We start from the raw sequence: 22902 nt of genomic DNA on the forward strand, positions 1-22902 counted from the left end.
TATAGCTGCCATAAATGGGACCCCTGGAGCCCCCCCATAGGTTTGGGCTATACAACATCCAGCTCCGCCCCTGTATAGAATATAAACGTTTTTTGTTTGTTTTTGGTGGCTATAGTTACAAAACTTTCTGGAGTAATTTAGACTCATGATCTCATAAAATCTTATCTATAGCCCTGTGATTACACACACACACACACACACACACACACACACACACACACACACACACACACACACACACACACAGAGAGAGAGAGAGAGAGAGAGAGAGAGAGAGAGAGAGAGGGTTAAAAGAAACACAGACGCGGACTGAACTCCACCCATGTCGCGTCACTACCGACCTTTCACAGGTGTCACATCCACTTTCTTTCCACTTTCTCATTCGAGAAAAGGTGATTCCCACACACACACACACACACACACACTCACACACAGGCCCTGCTGTCTGTCACTTCCCGGATCCAGCGGATTCAAGCTGCTGTGGAAACTTTCACAAGTTTGCTGTGGGAGGAAGGAGGGAGAGGTGGGGGGAGACAGATCTGTGAGCCTACAGCCGCACTGCTGCTCTCACACACGGATCAATTCGGGATCTGAGCTCCGGGATGTCGGCCGTGAAGGCGCTGCAGCAGTGGTGCCGGGTCCGGTGTGAGGGCTACCGGGATGTGTCCATCACCAACATGACCACGTCCTTCAGGGACGGCTTGGCTTTCTGCGCCCTCATTCACCAACACAGACCCGATCTCATGTAAGTACTGAAACCAGCAGACTGGATGGACAACAACGCAGGGACTGAGAGAAGTGTTTGGAATTTCCGATTTTGATAAAACACACCGTGTCAGTGGTGTTTGTATCCAGGATGTGAAGTGTTTAGGGAAGAATGAGTCTGTTGGTTTTACTTCCCTGCGTTATGTTTCAGCGGTTCTTTGATTAAAGGGAACAAGCTTCAGCTTTAATGGGTCTGTAGGAAAAGTAGGAGCAGGAGCTGTGGACTGTGGAGCTCAATGTACAACCACACTGCCCCCCCGCCCCCCAGCAGGTCTGCAGGGAGGGCCACTGAAGCTTATTATAGTTAAATAAAACTGAACTAAAACTAAAGTGTGGGAAAGCATTTTAGTTCACTGAAATACAAATAAAAACTAGACTAATGTACCTACAAAACTGAATTAAATAAAATGAAAATATATAAGAAATGTCTTTTAGTTTTCATCCTTTTGTCAGATTTGTCAACAGAAGAAACTTAAAACTAACTAATAAAACCTAATGAACTAATAAACTAGCAAACCCACTTTGGAAACTGAAACTAAACTCAACTGAAAACAGCTGCTGAGATTTGCATATTTCTACATTTGGATTGGTTTTTATTTGACTAATGTCTTTGGACATTTTACCCGTCCTCGGTCAATCCTGTTGCTCAATATTTATATTATTGGGTGCATAGCTGTAGACTTAAGACTCGAGACTCCAACAGAGACAAGCAACCACACTGACCTGTAAAATCCTGGGTTTAACAGAACAACAGGCAGATAGCATATGGAAGAAAATAATGGCCTGAAGGATTTGAATCTTATAAACAACTGGATACATAATTGTGAAAATTAATCACTTGTGGATCTGTTAAAATGTAGATACCACAGTATTTATAGCACTGAAATATTTCACTTTGAAGACCATCTTTATGAATTTATGTGGTCTGATCTGTTACACTAAAATTCAAGATTCTGAAGTTGAAGTTGAACCTGAATGTAATCAGTCAGTCATTATTTGCTTCCGTAATAGCCACACATGATCTTAACTATTAGGCTTGTTCAATGTGAACAACACCAAAATACTTAAAAACTGCTCTTTTTGTCTCATTTGTAAATTAAAGTGGCACAAACCTCTCCTATTCATAAGCTCTCATCCAGTTTAGGGCAGAAACTAATGATGTTTATCATTATTAAATATAATCTCTTGCTTTTTTCTTTGTTTGTGTAGACCATAAAATGGAAGAAAACAGTGAAAAATGCACAAAATGCACATTCCCAGAGGCTACAGTGATGTCTTCGCAGTGTTTGTTTTATCTGGCAAAACCCAAAGATATTCAATTTACGATGATGATGATGATGATGATGATGATGATGATGATGATGATGGAGAATAGAAGCAGGAACCAGTTTTAAGTTTGGAATTTTTGCTCGATTAACATCTTAAACGAGATGATTGATTATCAAAATTATATTGTTTATTGTTTCAGCTCTTCTCATCGCTGTAGCCACTGTTACTTATTATTGTTTAGTTTGTGCACTTAGAGCTGTAATTCTGAGTTGTGTGGGATCTTCACACAGTTTGTGTGTATGTGTTAAACATCCTTTTCCTTTTGGTTCATTGATCAAATGTTTGGAATTAAGTTTTTACAGGAAAGTAGGACATGTGCTTCCATTTTTTCCCAGGATTTCCTCATAACTACCTGGGAATTTCCACTGGGGAATAATGATTTAATATTTAGTACTTGCAGCTGTAAAGCCTTTTGACGCAAGATGGTCTGAATAATATCTCTCCACGTCAGGCTTTGGCCTATTTCTTTCAGATATAAAGGCTTGACTCACCATCTCAAGTTGAACTTTGGCCAGTTTCACACAGAGACGCCTGGTTTTGTTCCAGAGCGGCCATTATGGCTGACACACAGTAGTTTCGCTTTAAGAAGAGGCACAGCTGTTCCAGTCTTTTCCATTCCTGTTTTTACCTTCAACTAAACCAATGTGGACAAACATTTCATGTTTATGTGCTGAAACCCTAAATATTGGTTAAAGGCTTTAGTTTACTCAATATATACACTCTCATGCACTGAATGCAGGCTGAGCTTTCTGTAAGTTTCAGTGTTGTGATGACACACTGGCTGTGTATACATGAGATCTGTGACACCACAGCTTCTGTGTAATGAACTGATCAGTCACACTGTCGGTGTCGTGATATATGTCAATGTTAGGGAGCTGTGCATGACTAAATAACACATGTTTGGTCTAGACTGCTTGTAAACAAATGGACGAGGGAGGAAAGAGGGATCACATGTGTTTTGTTACTCATTTTGTTCTCCTCTGTTGCAGCAACTTTGATTCACTGAAGAAGGAAAATGTCTACGACAACAACAAACTGGTAAGACGTGACATTCTGCATATATTGACCTCTGAATGTTTCAAATTTTTTTTGAGTTCCTCCTAAACAACGTATGTTTGTCAAATACATACAAGGTTTCAGTAAAGTACATTTCTCTTCTGACCCTCCAGTTAACAAATGTACTTATTTTTAGCTCTGCTAGCCACTCAACAGATAGCACTGTTTCAATATGAATATGACTTAAAGGTTTCCTATAAAGTTTTAGACCTCTATGGAGCTGTTTTTCTAGGAGTGGGTTCCCATTCTGTGTATCTCAGGTGATACATTGTCAGTGGTTACAGTGGTTTCCAGCATTTTTGGTTTTGAGTGAGATGTTTAAACAACTATAGGATGGAAATTTGGTGCAAATATTAAAGGTCCAGTGTGCAGGACTTAGTAGTGTCATGTAGTGGAGTAGTTGCATATCATAACTCCTTCCCTTCCGAGCGCGAACGAGAATCTACGGTGGCTGCATACTGCGTGAAAAACGCAAACAGCCCTATCCAGAGTTAGTGTTTGTTCCTTCTGGGCTACTGTAGAAACATGGCGGTTCAACATGGTGGACTCTATGGAAGGTGACCCGTGGCGTCTGTAGATATAAAAGGTTATGTTCATTCAAAACATAACAATGCCCATATTCTGGTAATTATACACTACTGAAAATATTTCTATCAATAGATCTTTTCAATGATACACACTGGACCTTTAATGTTCCCCTCAGGATGAATTGGAATAACTTTTGTGATCTTTGGATTTTTCATCTAGCGCCATCATCAGGTCAAAATTTGTTAAAAACTTTGTTTTATGACCACATTACTGCAAAATGAATGACGTTCCCTCCGCCTCAGCTGTACGTACTGGTTATTGCTTATTAGCAAATATGTCTAAGACTGTGAGCATGGTAAACATTATACCTGCTAAACATGTCAACATGTTAGGATGCTGACATTAGCATTTAGCTCAAAACATTTTCAACTTCATTCTTGACCTTTTGAAGTAGTATTTATGATAAATTAAACTCAAATGAAGGTCCACCTATGAGCTGTTTCCAGGGCTTTCAACCACACGTCATAATGTCCTAATAGTGGATGGAGTTTTCTCTGATGTCTACACTTGACCTAAGACGTCACCCTGGGCTGTGGGAAATTGTGACAGACATTTGTAATTATTTTCTGACATTTTATAGACTAAATGGTTAATAAATCAGTCCAAAAACAATTGATTGATTAATCTATAATGAAAGCACAGCCATAAATTGTTTCTACATGTCTGTTGGCTCTGGATATTGCTTCAGCACCACTTGATGTTGGGTAACAGGGAATTTTCTAAATCAAAAAGCGTCAGTGTTCAAACAAAGCTGAGAGGAGAAGTCATTGCCAAATACAGAGTGTTTCAATCTGGGCACTTTGACGTTGGCTAGTTTGTTGCATTCTTTACTTTCAATTTCTCCCCAGAGCTTCATTATTAGACTCTTTGGGACTGACAAAAGCTCAACTTCACAAACTTTTGCTCTTTGCAGTGCAGAAGAATAAAAGCCTAATTTTGCGGCGATTATATGGCACTATTCAGGATCTTAACAGAAACAAAGCAGAGCATGATGGTCAATAAAACCACAATAAGCTGTAGAGATTAAAGTGCCATAGGGCACAGCAAAGCAAACAGTGTTTTTATGGCTCCCTTGATCATCTGATTGCTGATTTAAATTCTGCCTTTGGTGCTCTTTGGCCTGCCTCTGCTTGTTGTTTCTTTTTGCTTCCATGGAATTGCTGAATGTGAGTCTGGAAATTCCTGACTACCAAACTACTCTCTTAACACATAAGGTGTAGATTTAATCTTTGGTCAGAATTCTTCCATTTGAACAAAACCAATATCCACATGGGTGGGATGGGCATCTAAAAGCAAATGCCAGGCACTCAAATAAACAATAAAAACTAATTCAAATGAAGACCTTTTTAAAAAAGGACCAATATCTATTGGCACTCTGGCTTTCTCTTTCATTTTGACCTAAACTGTCTCTAAAAAAAAAGATCCTTAAAGAAGGCCCTGGTAAAATAAAGCTAAAATCCTAAAAAGAAAACCCTCTATAATCTTTTTCCAACAGTCTATGCGACACAGAAGCAAGCATGCACTTGAATAGTAACATCAAGCAGCAGAGGTCTTGTATGAAGTGTGCTAAAAAAGGGCTGCACAATTAATTGAAATATTATCTAAATCGCAGTGTGGCCTAGTGCAATATCCAAATCGCAGAAGCTGCAGTTTTTTGATAAAGGTAAAATGTGTGACAGTCAGCATTATAATGAAGTACTGTAGTTCTGTAGTGCTGCCCTGTTCTATTAATCTTATACTCCAAATGTAAGAAAACATGTTTGTTCATCACAATTGAATAGTTTTTTTTTTTTTTTTCAGTGAAAATAAAAATTGTAATGCAAAAGTTATCATTCCCACTAATTGTGAAACATATCATAATATCTGTCAAAATAATCACAATATGATTTTGTAGCACTAGTTAAAATGGTCTCCAGGTTTTTCAGTGGCGTCTCACAAAGTCAGACTATCTGCTTTGTATTTGATTTATTGCTCCATGTCCATCTTGGGCCCCTTGATCTAGATCCTGAAAATCCATCCTGAGCTTTTCCTGTTTTGATGGATAAAGTCGATGTTATTTGCAGGCGTTCAAGGTTGCGGAGGAAGAGTTGGGAATTCCAGCTCTGTTGGACGCAGAAGACATGGTGGCTCTTAAGATTCCTGATCGCCTCAGTATCCTGACATACGTCTCACAGTACTACAACTACTTCCATGGACGCTCCCCGAGTGAGTATCTCACTGTGTGCATCTCTGCCTTTATCCCCTTCTTCCTGTTTCATCCGTCTATACAGATATATATTTATCTATGTGTTTGCTGCAGTTGGTGGTATGGCAGGAATAAAGCGCCCAGCTGAGGACCCCACAGAGGAACCGTCTGGGAAGAAGAACCAGCCAGTGGCTTCAAAGGTGTTTCCCTCTTCAAAACCCGCCAGAGAGAACAGCCCTCCCCCGTCCTCCAACATCACAAGGCCCGCTCCTTCACCGAAGAAAACCAGAAATGCCACGCAGGTAATGTTTCCTGCCTGAATGCTTCACAAAAGCATTTGTAAGTTATGAATCACATTTGAGATTCCTCGGTTCTTTTGGAATTACTTCACTCACGAGAAATGTGGAAGTTTGTCAAGAAGAAAACTTTAAAGATGAACCCAAATAACTACAAAGTTCTGTTGTTGTGTCTGTATCACACTGCTATTACAAAACAAAAACCCCACGTTGCCTCAGACCAGTTACAGCGAGTACGGTAATAGATTAGCTGTTGTGAATGATGTTTTTCCACCACATGAACCCTCTCTCACCCTTTCTTCTCTTCTTCCAGGATGAGAAATCCCATCCTACAGGCACGCTGAGTAACAAATGTATGTCCTGTAACAAGCACGTTCACCTGGTGCAGCGACATCTAGTGGACGGGAAGCTCTATCACAGGAGCTGTGGAAAGTAAGGGCCCATGTAAATGAATTGAACCGTAACTGATCCTTATAATCTATGGAGACTAGAGTGTGCCAGCAGAACGTTTGTAGATGTTTTAAGGTTTCAATTAAAATCAGTTAATTAATTGATAAATCTAAAAAAAGCAATTATAAATTGATTAATTAAATTTGCATTTGAATAATGCAGTTCTAGATTCCTTCACCGATTTAGCATTGCACTCCTGTAATATTTTTAGACTTACAATTAACAGTTTATTTAAAAAAAGAATAAAAATTACCCTACATTACCCACAATGCAACATGACTTGATAATTGGGTGCCTTATGCTAGTTTCAAGCCCCTAACCTCAAGCAAAGATGAGGAGCGGGCTTCAAAGTTCTGGTGAGCTCACTTCTTTCTAACTAAACACCCGCAGATTGTTTTATATTTTCAAACTTGTAGTCTTTAGACCCAGGGTGACTCAAGTGACATCACTTGAGGCAGTTATCAGATTTCACGCAGCTCCTTCTGGAGCCACTAAAGGCTTTACACCTTTTCCACATATGTAAGCAGACTTTGATGTGTAAAATTGGTAAAAAAAAAAAAAGGCTTGTAACAGTTAATTTTTCTTCCATTTACCTTATTATATTCTATATTATGGTTCATTTGTGTCCTGCTTTAACGTTTACAATTTAAAGAATAACTTATTGCACTTCTGTGAGGTAAAAGTAATTCTGCTTCTGATTCAAGAGAAAATCAACAAATTCTGACAACATCACATTCACACTGATCCGGGACATCTAAAAAATCAACATGCCTGTATGGAAAGTTCTGGTTTTTTTTTTTTTTTTTTTAAAGTATTTTTTGGGGCTTTTATTGCCTTTATGATAGTGACAGCTGGAGATAGACAGAAAAGGGGGGCAGAGAGAGGGGATGACACGCAGCAAAGGGCCGCAGGTCGGATTCAAACCCTGGGCCGCTGCAGCAAGGACTCAGCCTCAGTACATGGGTCGCCAGCTCTACCCACTGAGCTATCTGGGTGCACGGAAAGTTCTGTTTCATTCTTCCTGACCTCCACACACTGTGGCAATCCAAGAATTACACACTGTCTCTCACATCATCCAGGATTCATAAAACACTAGTTATACTAAGGGAGTGTATTGAAGTTAAAACGGCACCAACAAAAGCTCAGCAGGCCAGCGGTTGAGCTCTGACTCTCTCTCTGAAGTGTGCAGGAATGGAACGTGTGGGAATAATTTCTATCTTGTACTTTCTGTCTTTTCAGGTTGCTGTCGCCTTCAAACACAACTGCACCTCTCAGAGATTTACCCACAAACACTGCTGTTTCCAAATTCAGCCCTCTGCCAGACTCCACAAAAACCTACACAAATGCTCCCACTCATACCCCCTCCAGACTGGGACCAACATGGCTCACGGAGAAACCCAGCACCCCTCCCAGCACTTTTTCTACTCCATCTCCTTCCCGGCCTGCTTCAAGTCTCTCTTCTGCTGCCAAAGAGAGTCAGACATCTTTATTCTCCAAACCCTCAACTTCACAGACTACTGAATCTACCTTCACCACAACCACTTCCATCAATACCAGGCCCACTGCTGCTCCTCGTACCTCAACCACGGCGGCAAAGACGATGCAGTCCAAACTCAAGTTCTTCCAGTCGGACAACACCGCTAACGATGAAGAGAAAAAGACTACAACCACCAACATTGACATAAATAAAGGGCAGAATGTGACTGGTAAGGTCCAGCAGGGCGCAGCAGGTCAGGCTGTGACTGTTGTTGTGAATGTTGGTGGTACTGGCAGAAAGAGCTTGGACACAGGTGGGGAGAGAGGTAAAGCAGCTGGTGTAGGTGGAGATTCAGGAAAGGCGTGTGAGAGTAATATGACTAAAGCATCTGCAGCAGCCTTCATCTCCAAAAAACTGGAGGTGAACAATAATAACAACAGTAAGCCATCGTGGGCGACTGTATCGCTGAAGAAAACTGACAAGTAAGTACTCATGCCTAGACCTTTTATTAACTTGCCTTGGCCTGACCTCTACTGGTGAATAATAGCATTTATTAACACTTCACCTCTTATCAGACCCTCTCAGGTCGAGACTCCAAAGAGGGAGACGGAGGGTGTCAGAGGGAGAGTGAGGCTGAGAGCAGACCCCTCACTCCTCGCCGACCTGCAGACTCCGGACATCCCGAACGCTGCTCCGAGCCCGGCCAGCAGGAGCGGACTCAGAGCCAGAACCCCAGACAGAGGCGGCTCAAAGCCTGGCAGTGCATCACCCAACACCTCAGGTTAAACTCACACACTTTGATAACGGTGGTTGTTTTCTGGTATAATGCCTGTTTGTGTGTGTATATCAGTTTTTTATGATGTTAGCAACCTGGGTTAATTTCAGGTGAGGTGGTGTGAAGCTGCTGGGAAAACCCTGATTTGTTAGTGGTATAAATGGATGAGTACTTGTTTAGAAAATATAAAGTAGGGCTGGGTGATTATAGTGAAAATATCACAATATTAGTATATTCTTATATTGATATATTTTATGATGCAAAATCACATATAAAGTAATGATACTGTTGTCTGAAGCCATGAACTGTCAGAGTCATACATTTAGACAGCAGAATAAAATAATATAAGCAAGCCTCCACACTATTGAAGTTCAGAGTGGAAATTAAATGCTCTGCAGAAAAAAGAGATCTTCAATTAATGAAAAATAACTGCATCAAATTGATGTGATGCATTAAATGCACAGAGAGCATTAATATAAGATAGATTTAATGGCTCTGGGGACATTTTTACAAAAATTAACCACTTCATGGTTTAAAAGATATGAAATACAGAGAGTAAAAACTTACTTGTTTGTAGTTACTACATTGTACATGAGGAAATCCTTGGACTACTAGATGTAACTTGAGTTTAGATAATTTTAGCTGTGTTTCCATCCAAACTACTTTTAAAGGGACTGAAAGGTTCCTTCAACCAGTTGGTGGCATCCAAGGTGTTTCCCTCTTCAAAAGCCCTCCCCCTCCTCCAACATCACAAGGCCCACTCCTTCAACGAGGCAAACCAGAAATGCCACCCAAATCTGATTAACTGGCTCAAGTGATGTCACTTGACTCACCCTGGGTCTAAAGAAAACAAGTTTGAAAATATAAAACAATCTGGAGATGTTTAGTAAGAAAGAAGTGAGCTCACCAGACCTCTGTAGCCCGCTCCTCATATTTGCTTTAGGTTAGCGGCTTGAAACTAGCATAAGGCACCCAATTCTCAAGCCGTTTTGCATTGTGGGTAATGTAGGGTAATTTTAATAATGTTTTTTAAATAAACTGTTAATTGTAAGTCTAAAAATATTATAAGCTATTAAGTGGCTTAGATTACTTTATTACACATGTCTGCAAAACTGTTGTCACTACAGCTACAAACAAGTACATCTTTACTCTCTGTATTTGTGTGTTTCCTGTGTTTCCACTGCGGTCTAAAGACCCGTGAAGATCAGGCAAATTAGTCTGATGATTACTGATGTATGAAGAAGTGACGGTTGTTTTTACATGTCATGCGTGACGGTACAACAACGAGGAGTCAGTCAGTCTGTCGTATGCTTTCTTTTGTAACTCCATGTTAATGTGTCGAAGCACAATGAACAAAAAACAAACTGGTGGCTGAAAAGGATTTATTGTGGGGTAAAATAATCCCCGGAACTTAATTTTGGGTACATTTAATTCCTGTGGTGGAAACGTACTGAGTTCCTCCAAAGGTTCCTACTCCCTAGTGAGAGTCCCTGCAGTGGAAACGTGGCTTTTGTTAAACATACTGTTCACAGAGGTAAAGAATGAGTTTTACAGACACATCTTTTGTAAAGGCTGGTTTTGGGAAAAAATACTGTTTGTATTGCGTGGGATTTTACCTCAAAATGTGGAAAATTGATTCCTCAATGCCAACCTGAAATCAGCCTGTTTCTTCACCCTGTACATGAGAGTTACTGTTGGAAGACACACAGCAGGATGCTCTTAATGTGAACTTTTACATTGTTTGACCTCCTGTTGGTTGAAATCATTCATAACGAAGGAATAGAAATAGGAACTGACACTGGATAGTGGGTGGGACTGTGGTGTGATGAAGGAACTGCAGCTGAAACTGAAAAACACTCAATTTTTGTTTGATTTCTTTTTTCTCAACAGTATCAGAAAATCAGTCCCCTGCCGACTGGAGGTCAAAACTCAAACCCATCTCCAAAGAAACCAAGTAAGACTTATTTGACGTTGGTAACGAAACAGAACAAGTCATATTCCATTTCCATTTTCTGTTTCCTGTTATTTCCTTGCCCTTGCTGGCTCACTTCCTAATTTCATACCTCCAGCAGGGAGTATCTGTACGTGGGTGTGCTCACAGCACATCAACATCATCAAGCGTTAACTGTGTGAGCGCTTTTTTCCCCCGATGTCCTGTCCATCCATCCATCCTTTGATCCAGTCTTTCATCCATCTATCCAACCATCACTCCCACAGGAAGCCTGTACCTGCTGCTCCTCCAAATGGCTCGGCCATCATTTGTAGTCAGGGCTTTCAGTCTCTCCTCTTCCGCCACATGCATGTGAGCCCCAAATGGTGTCATGACTGAGTAGAGTCCTCCGTGGTGCAACATATGCTCAGTGCTCTGAGTTCCTTTCCCCAGATGACCTTTCCTCCCACTCCCATGAATCAAAACCAGAGCGAGACAGAAAAGGGACGACTTGTAGGAGCAGATAAATTGCCATTAATTAAATTCTGTCTCTCTTTTTCTTGTTTCTGCTCATCCTCCATCCATCTGCAGACCGGCTGGTCCTTCACAGTCTTCCCCTAAACCCTCGGCTAATGGAGCTGGAAAGTCATACACTTCAGAGCTTTCTATCGGGCCTTCCCCCAGCCCGAGCATTTCTGTCACTCCAGCAGCACCAAAGGGTAACATGGTCACCATTATTGTAACATTGTTATGTTTTAACATTATTTGGACAAAACAAAACCCCCCTTAAACGAGGTTTAAGTGGTCTCCTTAAAGATGAAAGTGAAATAAAATATGAAAGAAATATGAATCATAAACCTAAATAAGACCTCTCTGGGTTTCCTATTTCTTTTGTCTTTGTTCTTAAAATTCTTTTAAATTATTTTCTGCATTTTACCTCCTTCCTGTTTCAGGATTCCTGAATAATCCGGAAGACCTAACTGCGAATGGTACCAAGTCAGAGTTGAAGATTTCCAAGGTACTGAATCCGAAGTCATTTTTAAATTGAATCCCTTTGAGGTTTTTATTTTTTGTTCAGTCAAAAATGGCATTTAGAAGATGACACCTTGAGCAGTACATGTTAATCATCCATATACTACTGCATAGTGCTGTAACTTCACTAAAAACTCAAACTAACAAAGCTAGCTGGATATGGTCTTTTTTTTAACCAGAATTTTCACACTCCATATTAATTATTTAACTAAAGTATTATTTATATATGTTTTACTCATCATATTTGGGCCCTCACAGTAAGATGTAAGGATGTTTGACATTTGTCCACCTGTGTTCCTGATCTTGTCTGCGTGTATGTGTGTTACATGTGCAGACTAAGCCGGACTACATTCAGAAAGAGGACATCATAAAGGAGCTGCAGGACATTGAAGATAATTTGAACGAGTTGGAGAAGAGGGGAGTCGAGCTGGAGATGAAGCTCCGCAGCAGTGAAGAAGGTGAGATAAACACACACACATACTGTATGAGCCTCCTATTGGGTCTGAGTCAGAAGAGGAAGGTTATATGGGATTAACTGTGTGTGTTTGTGTGTCAGAGGGTGAAGACGACTCTCTCATGGATGAGCTCATGGTCGAGTGGTTCAACTTGATCAGGAACAAGCAGGTGGCCATGCGCCGGGAGTCTGAACTGGTCTACATGTGAGTACACACACACACGCACACACACACACACGCACACACACACCCGCACGCACGCACACACACACACACACACACACACACACAAACACACTTAGAAATGGAGCATGCCACTATTAAGCGATTAGTGAGACAGACTTGTGGCCAGAAGGTTGACAGTTTGAATTCCCAGTGTCCTCCCTCCTCCGTCCCACAGCAGGACGTCCTGGAACAAGACTGCTCACCCCCCACCGGCTGCAGTGGACAGAGAAGTGTGAAGCAGGATGCTGCTTAACAGCACACATGCACTGCAATTATTCCTTTCATAAACTGATGTAAAAGCTCAACCTCTACCAAGGCCACAATCCTGTAAATATCTTTTTAATAACACAAGGTATTAATAAAAATGCCTGCATTCGACTTCAGATCTGCATTAAAATACGCACTGTGTTAGAGAGCATGGAGATTTTTGGAGAACAGTGGGTATAGTAGAAGGATTTTGTACCAGTGAGTTGGACACTGAGCTAAGTTCATTTGGCAAGCTTGACTTACAATCAGGAGCACAAACATAAAAACTAAAAACAGACAAAGTGCAGACAAAAACAAAAAGTACCAAAAATACAAAAATGATTCCTGTACATACAATATACAGTAAACCGTAACATAACAACGATGCAAAGAAATTCATGAGCAAGATACTAAAATGATGAAGATGATAAAAAGATAAAATTACATGTGCAAATTAAGCTGGGATATTGCACAAGGAACAAAAGAGTTTTTACTGCTATTGCACTTTAACCTTGGTACTCTAAATCTGCGGCCTGAGGGAAGAGTTTCAAACTCAAGGTGAAGGTTGCCGACCTTAACAATGTGGTTCAGGTGGTTTTTATACGTTTATATGTTTAGGTTACCATAGCAAACAATCACAGAAAAAGTAAGTAAGCTAATGAGCATTTTACTTAAGGCCATTTAAAGCAGCTCTAATCAATGTTTTTTACAGTAGAAGAAATGATCAGGTGTGATGTGAACAGGTCTCTCATAGTGACAAACCCATATAGAATTACCACCTGCCTCTAATCCGAGTGTTTAGTGTCTTTCAGCTTATTGTTTTAGTTTTATGGCCTGCAGCCTTATGGTTATGGTTCACTCTCACCGCTCTCATCAGCGTCTCATAAACCCACTGTACAAGACCTGCTCAGCACCAGGCGGTAGACAGGCAAAGTTAGTGACAAGCTGGTGAACATAGTGAAGCATTTAGCAGCTAAAGAGCCAGATATTTGTCATAGGTGTCGGTGGAGACCAAAATAGAGCTAAAAGAGAGAATATTGTACATTGACAAGTTTACGTATTTTATAAAAGTGTCAATCTTAACCATCAACCAATCTTACATTTATATGTTGTTTTTACGTGCAGTGGAAAAACCCAGGACCTGGAGGAACAGCAGCCCAGTGTGGAGCAGGAGCTTAGGAGACTGATGGATAAACCAGGTGAGGGGTTTGCGGGGAAACGCATTCAACACAAGACATTAAACAGAAACAGATCAAACATCTAAAATGTGTTTGTGTTTTGAGCAGATCATCTGAAAACAGCCTGGGACCGGAAGAGAGAAGAGCAGCTGATGGCCAAACTGGTGGAGATTGTCAATGACAGAAATGCTATTGTGGAAGGTCTGGATGAGGACAGACTCAGGTGTGTATACAACTGATTATTTAGTTGCTTTTAGACACACATAACAGAACTTCTGGACAACATGATGTTACAAGTTAAATGGAAAACTCTATGTAGTGTATGAAATTAAGGGTTTTAAGGTGTTTACATCCATATTGTGTAAGCAGTGTACATGGGAGCCCTAACCCTAACCAAGCAAAATATTCTTGGCTGATTGGTAGCCAGCAGGCAAAAAACCTCCCAAAACAAAAAGGCATGAAGCATTTCTGTTAGATCTCAGGAATTTGACTCCAAATATTAACTTCATGTATAAAAACAGTATATGTATGCTCACACAGGTACGAGCGGCTGTTAATCTTTTTGTGCGTTCTCGTTTGGTTTTCTCAGGGAGGAAGAGGAGGACGAGGAGCTAAACAAGATGATGATGAATTTCAGTGAGTGTCTCCAACACCTCCACAGGCCGTCTGACCCCCTTCCGCTCTGTTCATTAGTTATCACAACCCCGGTGTCACTGCAACTTAGTTGGCTTATAAATTATCCAATTGAGGATTTCCATCATGGACGCCTCTAATTGAAGTAGATAGAATTCTCATTGTGGTTTTCGGAAGTGAGCGTGTGTGCGTGTGCGTGCGTGCGTGCATGTGTGTGTGTGTGTGTGTGTGTGTGTTTTTTTTTTGTGTGTGTGAGAATGTGTTGCATTTTTAAGGGTGCCACTGGGCGATGTTTTCATCTCATTTGATCTAATGACTGCTAATGGAAAAAGCATCAAACAAAATGCTCCCCCTCTTTTTTTGTCAGCGGCGTTCCTATTAGACAAATGGATAATGCTGCTGGTTAATTTGACCCTCTGATAGAATAGAGTTAAAGCCGACTTCATTTGCAATTCATGACTGGGAAAGCAGGGCTGAAATTGAGGAGATTTATTGAACTTCAGTGAAAGGTCGTTATGCTACAGCGAATGAACGCCGACCGTGGGCTAAAGACTAGCCATTTCAATTTAATGTATTCATAAAGTTAATGCCAAAGTTTCACAGTTCATTCCCGCTCTGAGTACATGTGATAGTTTACACACATGTCGTATCACATAAGATAAACGCAGCTTTATACCACGGCTGCCGAAAATACCACTTTTTGATTGGCTGGCAGGTGTTTTCTTAACATCTTGTAACAGGAAATGTCAAACATAGCTGCAGTCAACAGGTTAAATGACTAAATTACAGTACATTAAACCGCATGTAACCATGGCAACAATGCTTCGCAACACAACTTTTGTACACATACTCTCTTTTTGCTTGTGATAAATGGTTGTAGTATGAGCACAATAATGGATGCAGAGGTAGTGATAGAATAAGTAATATATTTAAGAGAATTTAAGAGACTAAGGTTTTAGTTTCATCTATCAGGGAATCTTGTCATGTGATTACTAACTGAATGTCTAGCGCTCATGTAGTGACTGTCGCCTCATATATAAAGCTGCATTAATCAGTTTTTTTGTCCGCTTTGGGGCAGAACAATACAACAAACTTTTAATTATACATGTTTGGGCTTGACTATACGTCGAACCACGTGCCCGTGACGACGTGTCGAATTCCGTCGATCGGCCATAAAACAGTACTCATAACTTCAGTGTACAATGTCCAATGTCCACTAAACTTCACATATTCTGTAACAGTCCCACCCTGAACACATCCTCACAACTTCAGTGTGCATGGTCCAATCTCAATGAAACTTCACACGTTTGATAAGAGTCCCGCCCTGAACACGTCTACATGACAATATTCAGATATAGTGAGAGCGCCACCTACTGGCAACAGGAAGTAAGCGCTGCGATTATGATCTGATTTACGTGAAATTTTCCTGTTTTGGTCCGCACTTGTTACACCTGCACGTGACGCGGCCACTGCACACCCGAGTTGCGTGGAGTGCGAGGGCCCGTTCATCGCTGCTTGCAGCTTTAATTTATGTTATTTTTGTTCATTAAGTTTTAGCGAAGTTTGTTTATTTTTAAATATTTTTATTGTCGGAATGTTGTGTTTTTTTATTCCTTTACTCTTTTGCTGTGATGTCATCGGAAATTTCGTGATGTCATTCCAGATCAAAGCCAATAGAATGTTCCTTTGATACAAAGGCGAACATTCCGTCTGAAAATGCATAAATAGGATCTAAATCCAACATCAGTTCAGACTCACTTCGAACACAACGACAAACACAGAAAGATTCTTCAGGACTTTGGATTTAAGAACATAAACAAATACAAGGATGGATCAAACAGCAACTGATAGTCTTCGCGCGCACATCCGACAGTGCCTGGAGAAGCTGACAACCATAGAGTGGTCGCTTCTGAAATCCGGGTCCCTCGAAAAGGAGACCGAAGAGATTATAACTGACATTTGCGTGGATATCGTGAATACGATATTCATCCACATATATGGGGTGTTTAGAGAGAGGAAACTGAAGTGGAGAGACACTCCCAAATCCTCCAAAAGCTCTCCTGGATTAGCCAGATCACAGAAGAGCACGGTATCTGAAGACGACGTCCGTGGTTGTCTTGAGGACTTAATCTGTCTGGCCTTATCGGAGGCCACCGGTGTCCCAGACATCAATTCCCGAAGTGCGGAGAAGCTAACGGACGCTGTGATTACAGAGGTCACAGAAAGATTCAATATGGTCTCCAAAAGCTCTGAAAGAAGTGGAGACGATGAGGGGAGCAGACCTCTCATCTCACCTTCCTTCACTGAGAGACTGAAGACCATGGTCCGACACGTGGCCAAAATCTTGATGAAGTGTGCCATAAAGAAAGGTCAGCAAAGCCTGACAACGGAGTCAGCGGAAAGCCAGATAACACTGGAAAACTTGCCAGTGGAGGACCCAATGTTGGTTGGAACGGAGGAGTCCTGCTGCACCCCCGTTGTTCCTTCTCTTGATGACACCGAAACAGAGTCTCCGAAGAGCTTCGTGGACAAAGTCACAGAAGCCGTAAAAATCATTGTACAAGAAAGGGCCAAGATAATCAAACCAATTGATTACTTCGTCCAGGTTTCGGAGGAAGATGGCGACATGTTCGAGTTGGAATCCTCCTACGACATGGCTGAGGTGGCTTCTGCAATTGTCGTTGAGATAATTGAGGAGTTGAAACTCAATTCAGAAGTTTCACTGCCTGACTCTCTGGCAATATCAGAAAAGACGTCCCACTGGAAAACAGTGGCAGCCAAACTGAAGGATTTTTATGCTCAGCGTTTTGCAATGGGGTCACTACTCAGCCTCATGGCAAAACTGAGGCGTAAATATAAATGCGTCCGAGAAGAACAGTCTTCTCTGAGCCAGCTGATGGAGGAGGCTGATGAGGTAGTCAGGAGTATCATCTCATTGACTGAAGAGGATCTAAGGAAGATGAGAACAGATGAGACACCTGACGAAATAATCAACTCTGTTGGCAGGGATCAGGACAACACAGCTGCCATAGAGCTCGGTGATTTAGTTTCTGAACACCTACAGCCAGAGGCTCCCATGGTGGACTTCCGCCTTCAAATACAGGACGAAGTGGACACCTTTATGGGACAGATCAGGCGATGGCTTAACGTGCAGCTGATACGCCACCAGAGGAAGAAGGACCACGTGACTCTTGTCCTGAAAAAGATCAGGGAAGTGGTCTGTCAGACATCTACTGAGACCCCCTCCATCATAGGAAGTGGCTGCGTGACACCTGTGGAAGTTGAAACTAAACCACCTTCCACCCCCATTCGGTCCCTAAAGTCACCGGTGGGAGCTAAGACTGGTGACACCCTGATGGTTGAAGCAGAATCACCTTCCACCACCGTTAGGTCCATCAAGTCACTGGTGGGAGCTAAGACTGGTGACACCCTGGTGGTTGAAGTTGAATCACCTTCCACCCACGTTAGGTCCATCAAGTCACCGGTGGGAGCTAAGACTGGTGACACCCTGGTGGTTGAAGTTGAATCACCTTCCACCCATGTTCAGTCCGTCAAGTCACCTATGGGAGCTAAGACTGGTGACACCCTGGTGGTTGAAGCAGAATCACCTTCCACCCCCGTTAGGTCCATCAAGTCACCGGTGGGACCTAAGACTGGTGACACCCTGGTGGTTGAAGTTGAATCACCTCCCACCCACGTTCAGTCCGTCAAGTCACCTGTGGGAGCTAAGACTGGTGACACCCTTGAAGCCAAACCACCTTCCACCCCTGTTCGGTCTGTCAAGTCACCAGTCAGTGATGAAGCTGCGGTTGAGACTGCAGCACCAGCAGCCGATCAGTGGGACGATACCAGATGCAGGCTTATGGTCATTGCACTCGTTCGTAGAATTATGAAAAGTCCGATACATCTGGACATTCATGTGACCTGCAGTGACTTTGAGGCAGTCAGCAGGTCACTGGCGGAGACGTTCCTGGAACAGATCACAGGTTCCGAGTTTGCTGTAAAGCCAAGTGGCCAGCACATCAAGAAGGTCGCCAAGGCGGTGCACAAGGAGTTGTGCAAGCTGACAGGCGATGCAGAGATCTTGAAGATGTGCCTGCTGTCCCGGGATGCATCTGTTTACAGATGCATAACTGAGACACTAGCGAAGCATCTGGTGATGCCGCAGAAGAAGACAGGGGTGAACAGACTCTTCTCACGTCTCTTCAAGACCGTGGCCAAGCCGTTCACTGCTTGCTTTGGACGCAAAGAGTAATCTTTGCCGGTTTTTGACCGGACGCTATCTGAGATGACACTGGGTTTACTCTGAGAGGCTTCGGTTCGCCCACATTTGAACTATAATGAAAAAAAATGATCTCAGTTAAGAGAAGAATTGTCTGGTGGATCCTGACACTGGACATCACGTGTCATAGGGACAGGACATGCGTACTAACTGGGATGACACAGGGTTTACTCCGAGAGACTTCGGTTCGCCAACATTTGAACTATAATGAAAAAAATGTATCTCAGTTAAGAGAAGAATTGTCTGGTGGATCGCGACACAGGACATCAGGTATCATAGGGCCACACAGGTGCCTCAGTGTAACACTGTGGCCTTGCAGCTATCAGGTGAAGGTTAAATTCCAGCCTTTGACCCCCTTTTGCTGTGAGGAGTACAGAGTGCTCAACGTGTTGGCGTGGGTTTTCCCCGAGTAGCTTTGGTTTCCTCCCACATTTTAAAAAATAAACGATTGAGCCAAACTTATAGCCACGTTTGGCCTACTCAGCAGGGGAGCTGGGGCCTATCCCAGCATGCATTGTGTAAAAGGCCTTGGGACACACCCCAGAGATGTTATTAGTCTAGACAAACCCATTCACACCTACAGCCCCCCCCCTAAAAATAAATAGATAAATAATCTAAAATAAAAACAAACAATATAACATATAACAAGCAATCCGTCTGATAAGAGTCTCACTATGAACGACCCTAGTAGAAACAGTAAATGTCATATACTTTCATGTACTACTCCGAGCAGATTGATCAGATCCAGCTGATTTTTGCTGATGATATTTACTAAATGTTGTGACGCTTCGTTGAACGGCGTCTGTGGCGTTTGGCGTTGAATTTAGAAAAAAACTACTTATTTTGATGCTTTGAGGCATCAAAGTCTGCTAGCAAGTTCAGTTTTTGGACCTCTGTAGTTGTACAGCAATGCTAGTAAGCCTGAAATTGATATTGGTTGAATATAAGTTGGGTTCTGCCATTTTTTAACTACTGCTAATTTACTGCAACAAAAATATGAAAGCTTTGACTGTTCATTTGTGCTACATCACTTTAAAACATCTGAGTTCCTCATTTGTTTTTGTCATCAAAAATGTAAGAACTGATTGAGTTTATTGATTGAAATTTCACAGAATTACTATTCACAATCTCACCTCTTATGCTTACTCCCCCTTCCTACTTCTCTCTGTCCCTCTCTCTCTCTCAGACATAAAGAAAGACAAACCAAAGAAAAAGTCTCCAATGTCCAAACTGTTGCGCTGGGGGAACAAGAAGGAGGGATGATGCTCCGCCAAAACATAGCGCTGCTTCTTTCTTTGATGTTTTTTTTTTTTTGCTGCTCTTGTTGTAGTCTTAATGTCAGTGTGATCAGCCTGTGATTCATGGGATAACATGGGTAGTCTGTGTATGTTTGTGTGTGTGTGTGATCTGTCATTTTAAGCATTTATAGAGAAATGCCCTCCCCTCTGTCGACTGGATCACTCAAGATGTGAAGCCACTCTTGCCTGCCAGGCCCCCCCCCCACACACACACAGACAAACACAGAGGATGTTGAGGGGTTAATGACTCACCAGCGGTGATGTGATTGGGTTCAGCGCTCCACTTGTTAGTTTTAATACTCTTCTAGTCTTAATCTGTCTACTTAATGCTGTCAAACACACACACACACACACACACACACACACACACACACACACACACACACACACACACACACACACACACACACACACACAGATACACGTTTTCTCCTCTCCTTATATATATATATATATATATATATATATATATATATATATATATATATATATATATATATATATATATATAGACAGACAGTGACCCTGAAGTTAGTCACAGATTCACTTGTGACTTGTAGTGTGCACTAAAACATGACCAGAGAGCAAAAAACAGCTGTCTGATCTTTGTTCTCGCATTGTGTATGTGTATATATATATATATATATATATACACATACACACACACACACACAGTTACACTTCAACTACAGATGCTAATGCGAGAACAAAGATCAGACAGCTGTTTTTTGCTCTCTGGTCATGTTTTAGTGCACACTACAAGTCACAAGTGAATCTGTGACTAACTTCAGGGTCACTGTCTGACCCTGTTGTAGTAGATTACATGTTGAACTGCATTTCTCTTTTAATCTTAAAGGTCTCTCTCCGTGTAGTTTCCTGTCAAACACAACACTCATTTTTTCTTGGACAACACGTTTACTCAGAGCACTGCCCTTTGTTAAGGTCTTTAATAGCATCTGCTACACCAGTGGTTTCCAACCTGGGGTTCAGGAGTTTTGAGTTCACAGGAAAGCAAAAAGTTGAGAAATCGTATTTACTTTTGACTTTTGTCTCATGAATTATTGGATAATTGTGAAGGAATAATCAGTCTTTGGTAGAACAACCTGCTACATAACTTTGTTTTAAAGGATTAAAAGCCCCCCCAAAAAGTCTGGAAACCACTGTTCCAGAAACACACTCACATGTGCAGACATTAGCTGACCTTTAGGAACTGTCGTATGTGAAGAGAATAGGCTCAAAGGTTCACTTACTAATTATTTAGAGCTTTCAACCGCATACTTAGCTCTTCATTGAGCGATCATGATCCTTTAAGAATGAAGTGAAATTGAAATCAGTGAAAAGCTCTGGATCAATCAGTCAGTGTACCTTTGAGCTTAGATTATCCTCATCACATACAAACTGCAATCGAAATAAGACACTCCTGAGTTAACGCATATTTGATGCTCAAACATAGTTTTATGCTGTATGTATATGTAATGTAATATGTAGTTTGTGTTTCTGTCAGTTGACTGGAGGACAATTGTGGTGAATCTGGTTTATGACTGGAAGGTTTAAGGATTCACACCAAAGGGTTGACTGGATGTTTGTTTTAGAAATACAAGAACTGGTCCATATTGGATCTGGATTTGTACATGTTTTAAATATTTTAGTCTGTGTGTCATAATCTATTAATTTGGAGAGTGACCAAACTGCTTAATTTCAACACAACTGGTTGGTACCACATAATTTTAATTGTATATATGTTAATGTTCTCGTCCTCTTTATTCTCCTATATATCTCAGCTGTATGAATTGTATGAAGTTGATGCTAACAGTCTGATTGTGGAGAAACTGGCCTGGATTTTAAATAATTTACTGCAATAAAATTACTCCAATTTTAATAAAAAGGTGACATTAGTTGATCTTTGTCTTCTATATAGAGTGATCCATACTCATATGGGAATACAAAAATATACATAACTTAAATGGTGAATATAATTTAAAGCAGCTCACTCTCGCAGGGGAAGTGGTGGTGGTGGTTGTATTTTGCCTTCATATTACTTACTGAAATGTGTTGGGGTTTAAATTTTTGGTGGTTTTATTCAGACACTGTAATGTTTTCATCATGTTTGGCCTGAGCTTGATTTATCTTTGTCATTTCAAATAGTTAAACTCCTGCAGTGATGCATTTTCTCTGTACAAACACTAGGAGGCAGCATGATCCTTTCCATGTCACTGAGCTCCCAGAGCATGAATCCATCAGTATGTTTGGTCTGTAGAGCTGACAAATACACTAACGGTCCAACCCAGACATACAATGAAAAAGAGGATTTATAACTTTTTTATTTATATTCCTCAAAGAAAAGTAAAGTTTTGAGCATCAGATCTTCTTTTATTCTCACTACTGCACAAACACTCCTTAAGCCTCATTCTCCGTCACCTCCAACCCAGTCTGCTATCACTTCTCCTGTGAAACTATTACATAATATACAAGTTGTCACGTATATTTCTGTTTCTCTTGTCAGACATCGATATGACAATAAAAACAAATAGAATGCAGAATCTGATTGACATTAACAATAACAATCTTATAATTAATATGTCTTCTGCAGTTAGTTGCTGCACAGGCTGTTTGTTTTCTACTCTAAAAATACATCAAACTCTTCATAAACAGAGTGAGGACTGATTTGCCCATCTTAAGATCAGGTTTCTTTAAAGTCCAGT

At 41.2% G+C, this 22902-nt stretch overlaps 1 protein-coding gene across 1 annotated transcript; it reads left to right on the forward strand.

Moving 5' to 3' along the window:
- Window positions 1-382: 382 nt before the first annotated feature.
- micall2b (mical-like 2b) lies at window positions 383-20407 on the forward strand. The gene is made up of 16 exons (XM_051384749.1): window positions 383-745; window positions 3084-3132; window positions 5802-5943; window positions 6038-6225; window positions 6533-6651; window positions 7909-8628; window positions 8722-8927; window positions 10812-10875; window positions 11443-11570; window positions 11805-11869; window positions 12218-12341; window positions 12440-12542; window positions 13935-14008; window positions 14096-14210; window positions 14577-14623; window positions 20089-20407. The coding sequence occupies exons 1-16, from the start codon at window positions 603-605 to the stop codon at window positions 20163-20165; spliced, it is 2364 nt and encodes a 787-aa protein (XP_051240709.1). The 5' UTR covers window positions 383-602; the 3' UTR covers window positions 20166-20407.
- The last annotated feature ends 2495 nt before the right edge of the window (window positions 20408-22902 follow it).

The sequence above is a fragment of the Dicentrarchus labrax genome, unplaced genomic scaffold (assembly GCF_905237075.1).
Source record: "Dicentrarchus labrax unplaced genomic scaffold, dlabrax2021, whole genome shotgun sequence".
NCBI lineage: Eukaryota > Metazoa > Chordata > Actinopteri > Moronidae > Dicentrarchus > Dicentrarchus labrax.

Bases quoted from the DNA above. Each gene is read 5' to 3' on its own strand.
- micall2b (XM_051384749.1), top strand. From the start codon at position 603: ATGTCGGCCGTGAAGGCGCTGCAGCAGTGGTGCCGGGTCCGGTGTGAG. The intron at 8,629-8,721 runs GTAAGTACTCAT...ACCTCTTATCAG, and splicing joins TCGCTGAAGAAAACTGACAA to ACCCTCTCAGGTCGAGACTC. The intron at 12,543-13,934 runs GTGAGTACACAC...TTTTACGTGCAG, and splicing joins GAGTCTGAACTGGTCTACAT to TGGAAAAACCCAGGACCTGG.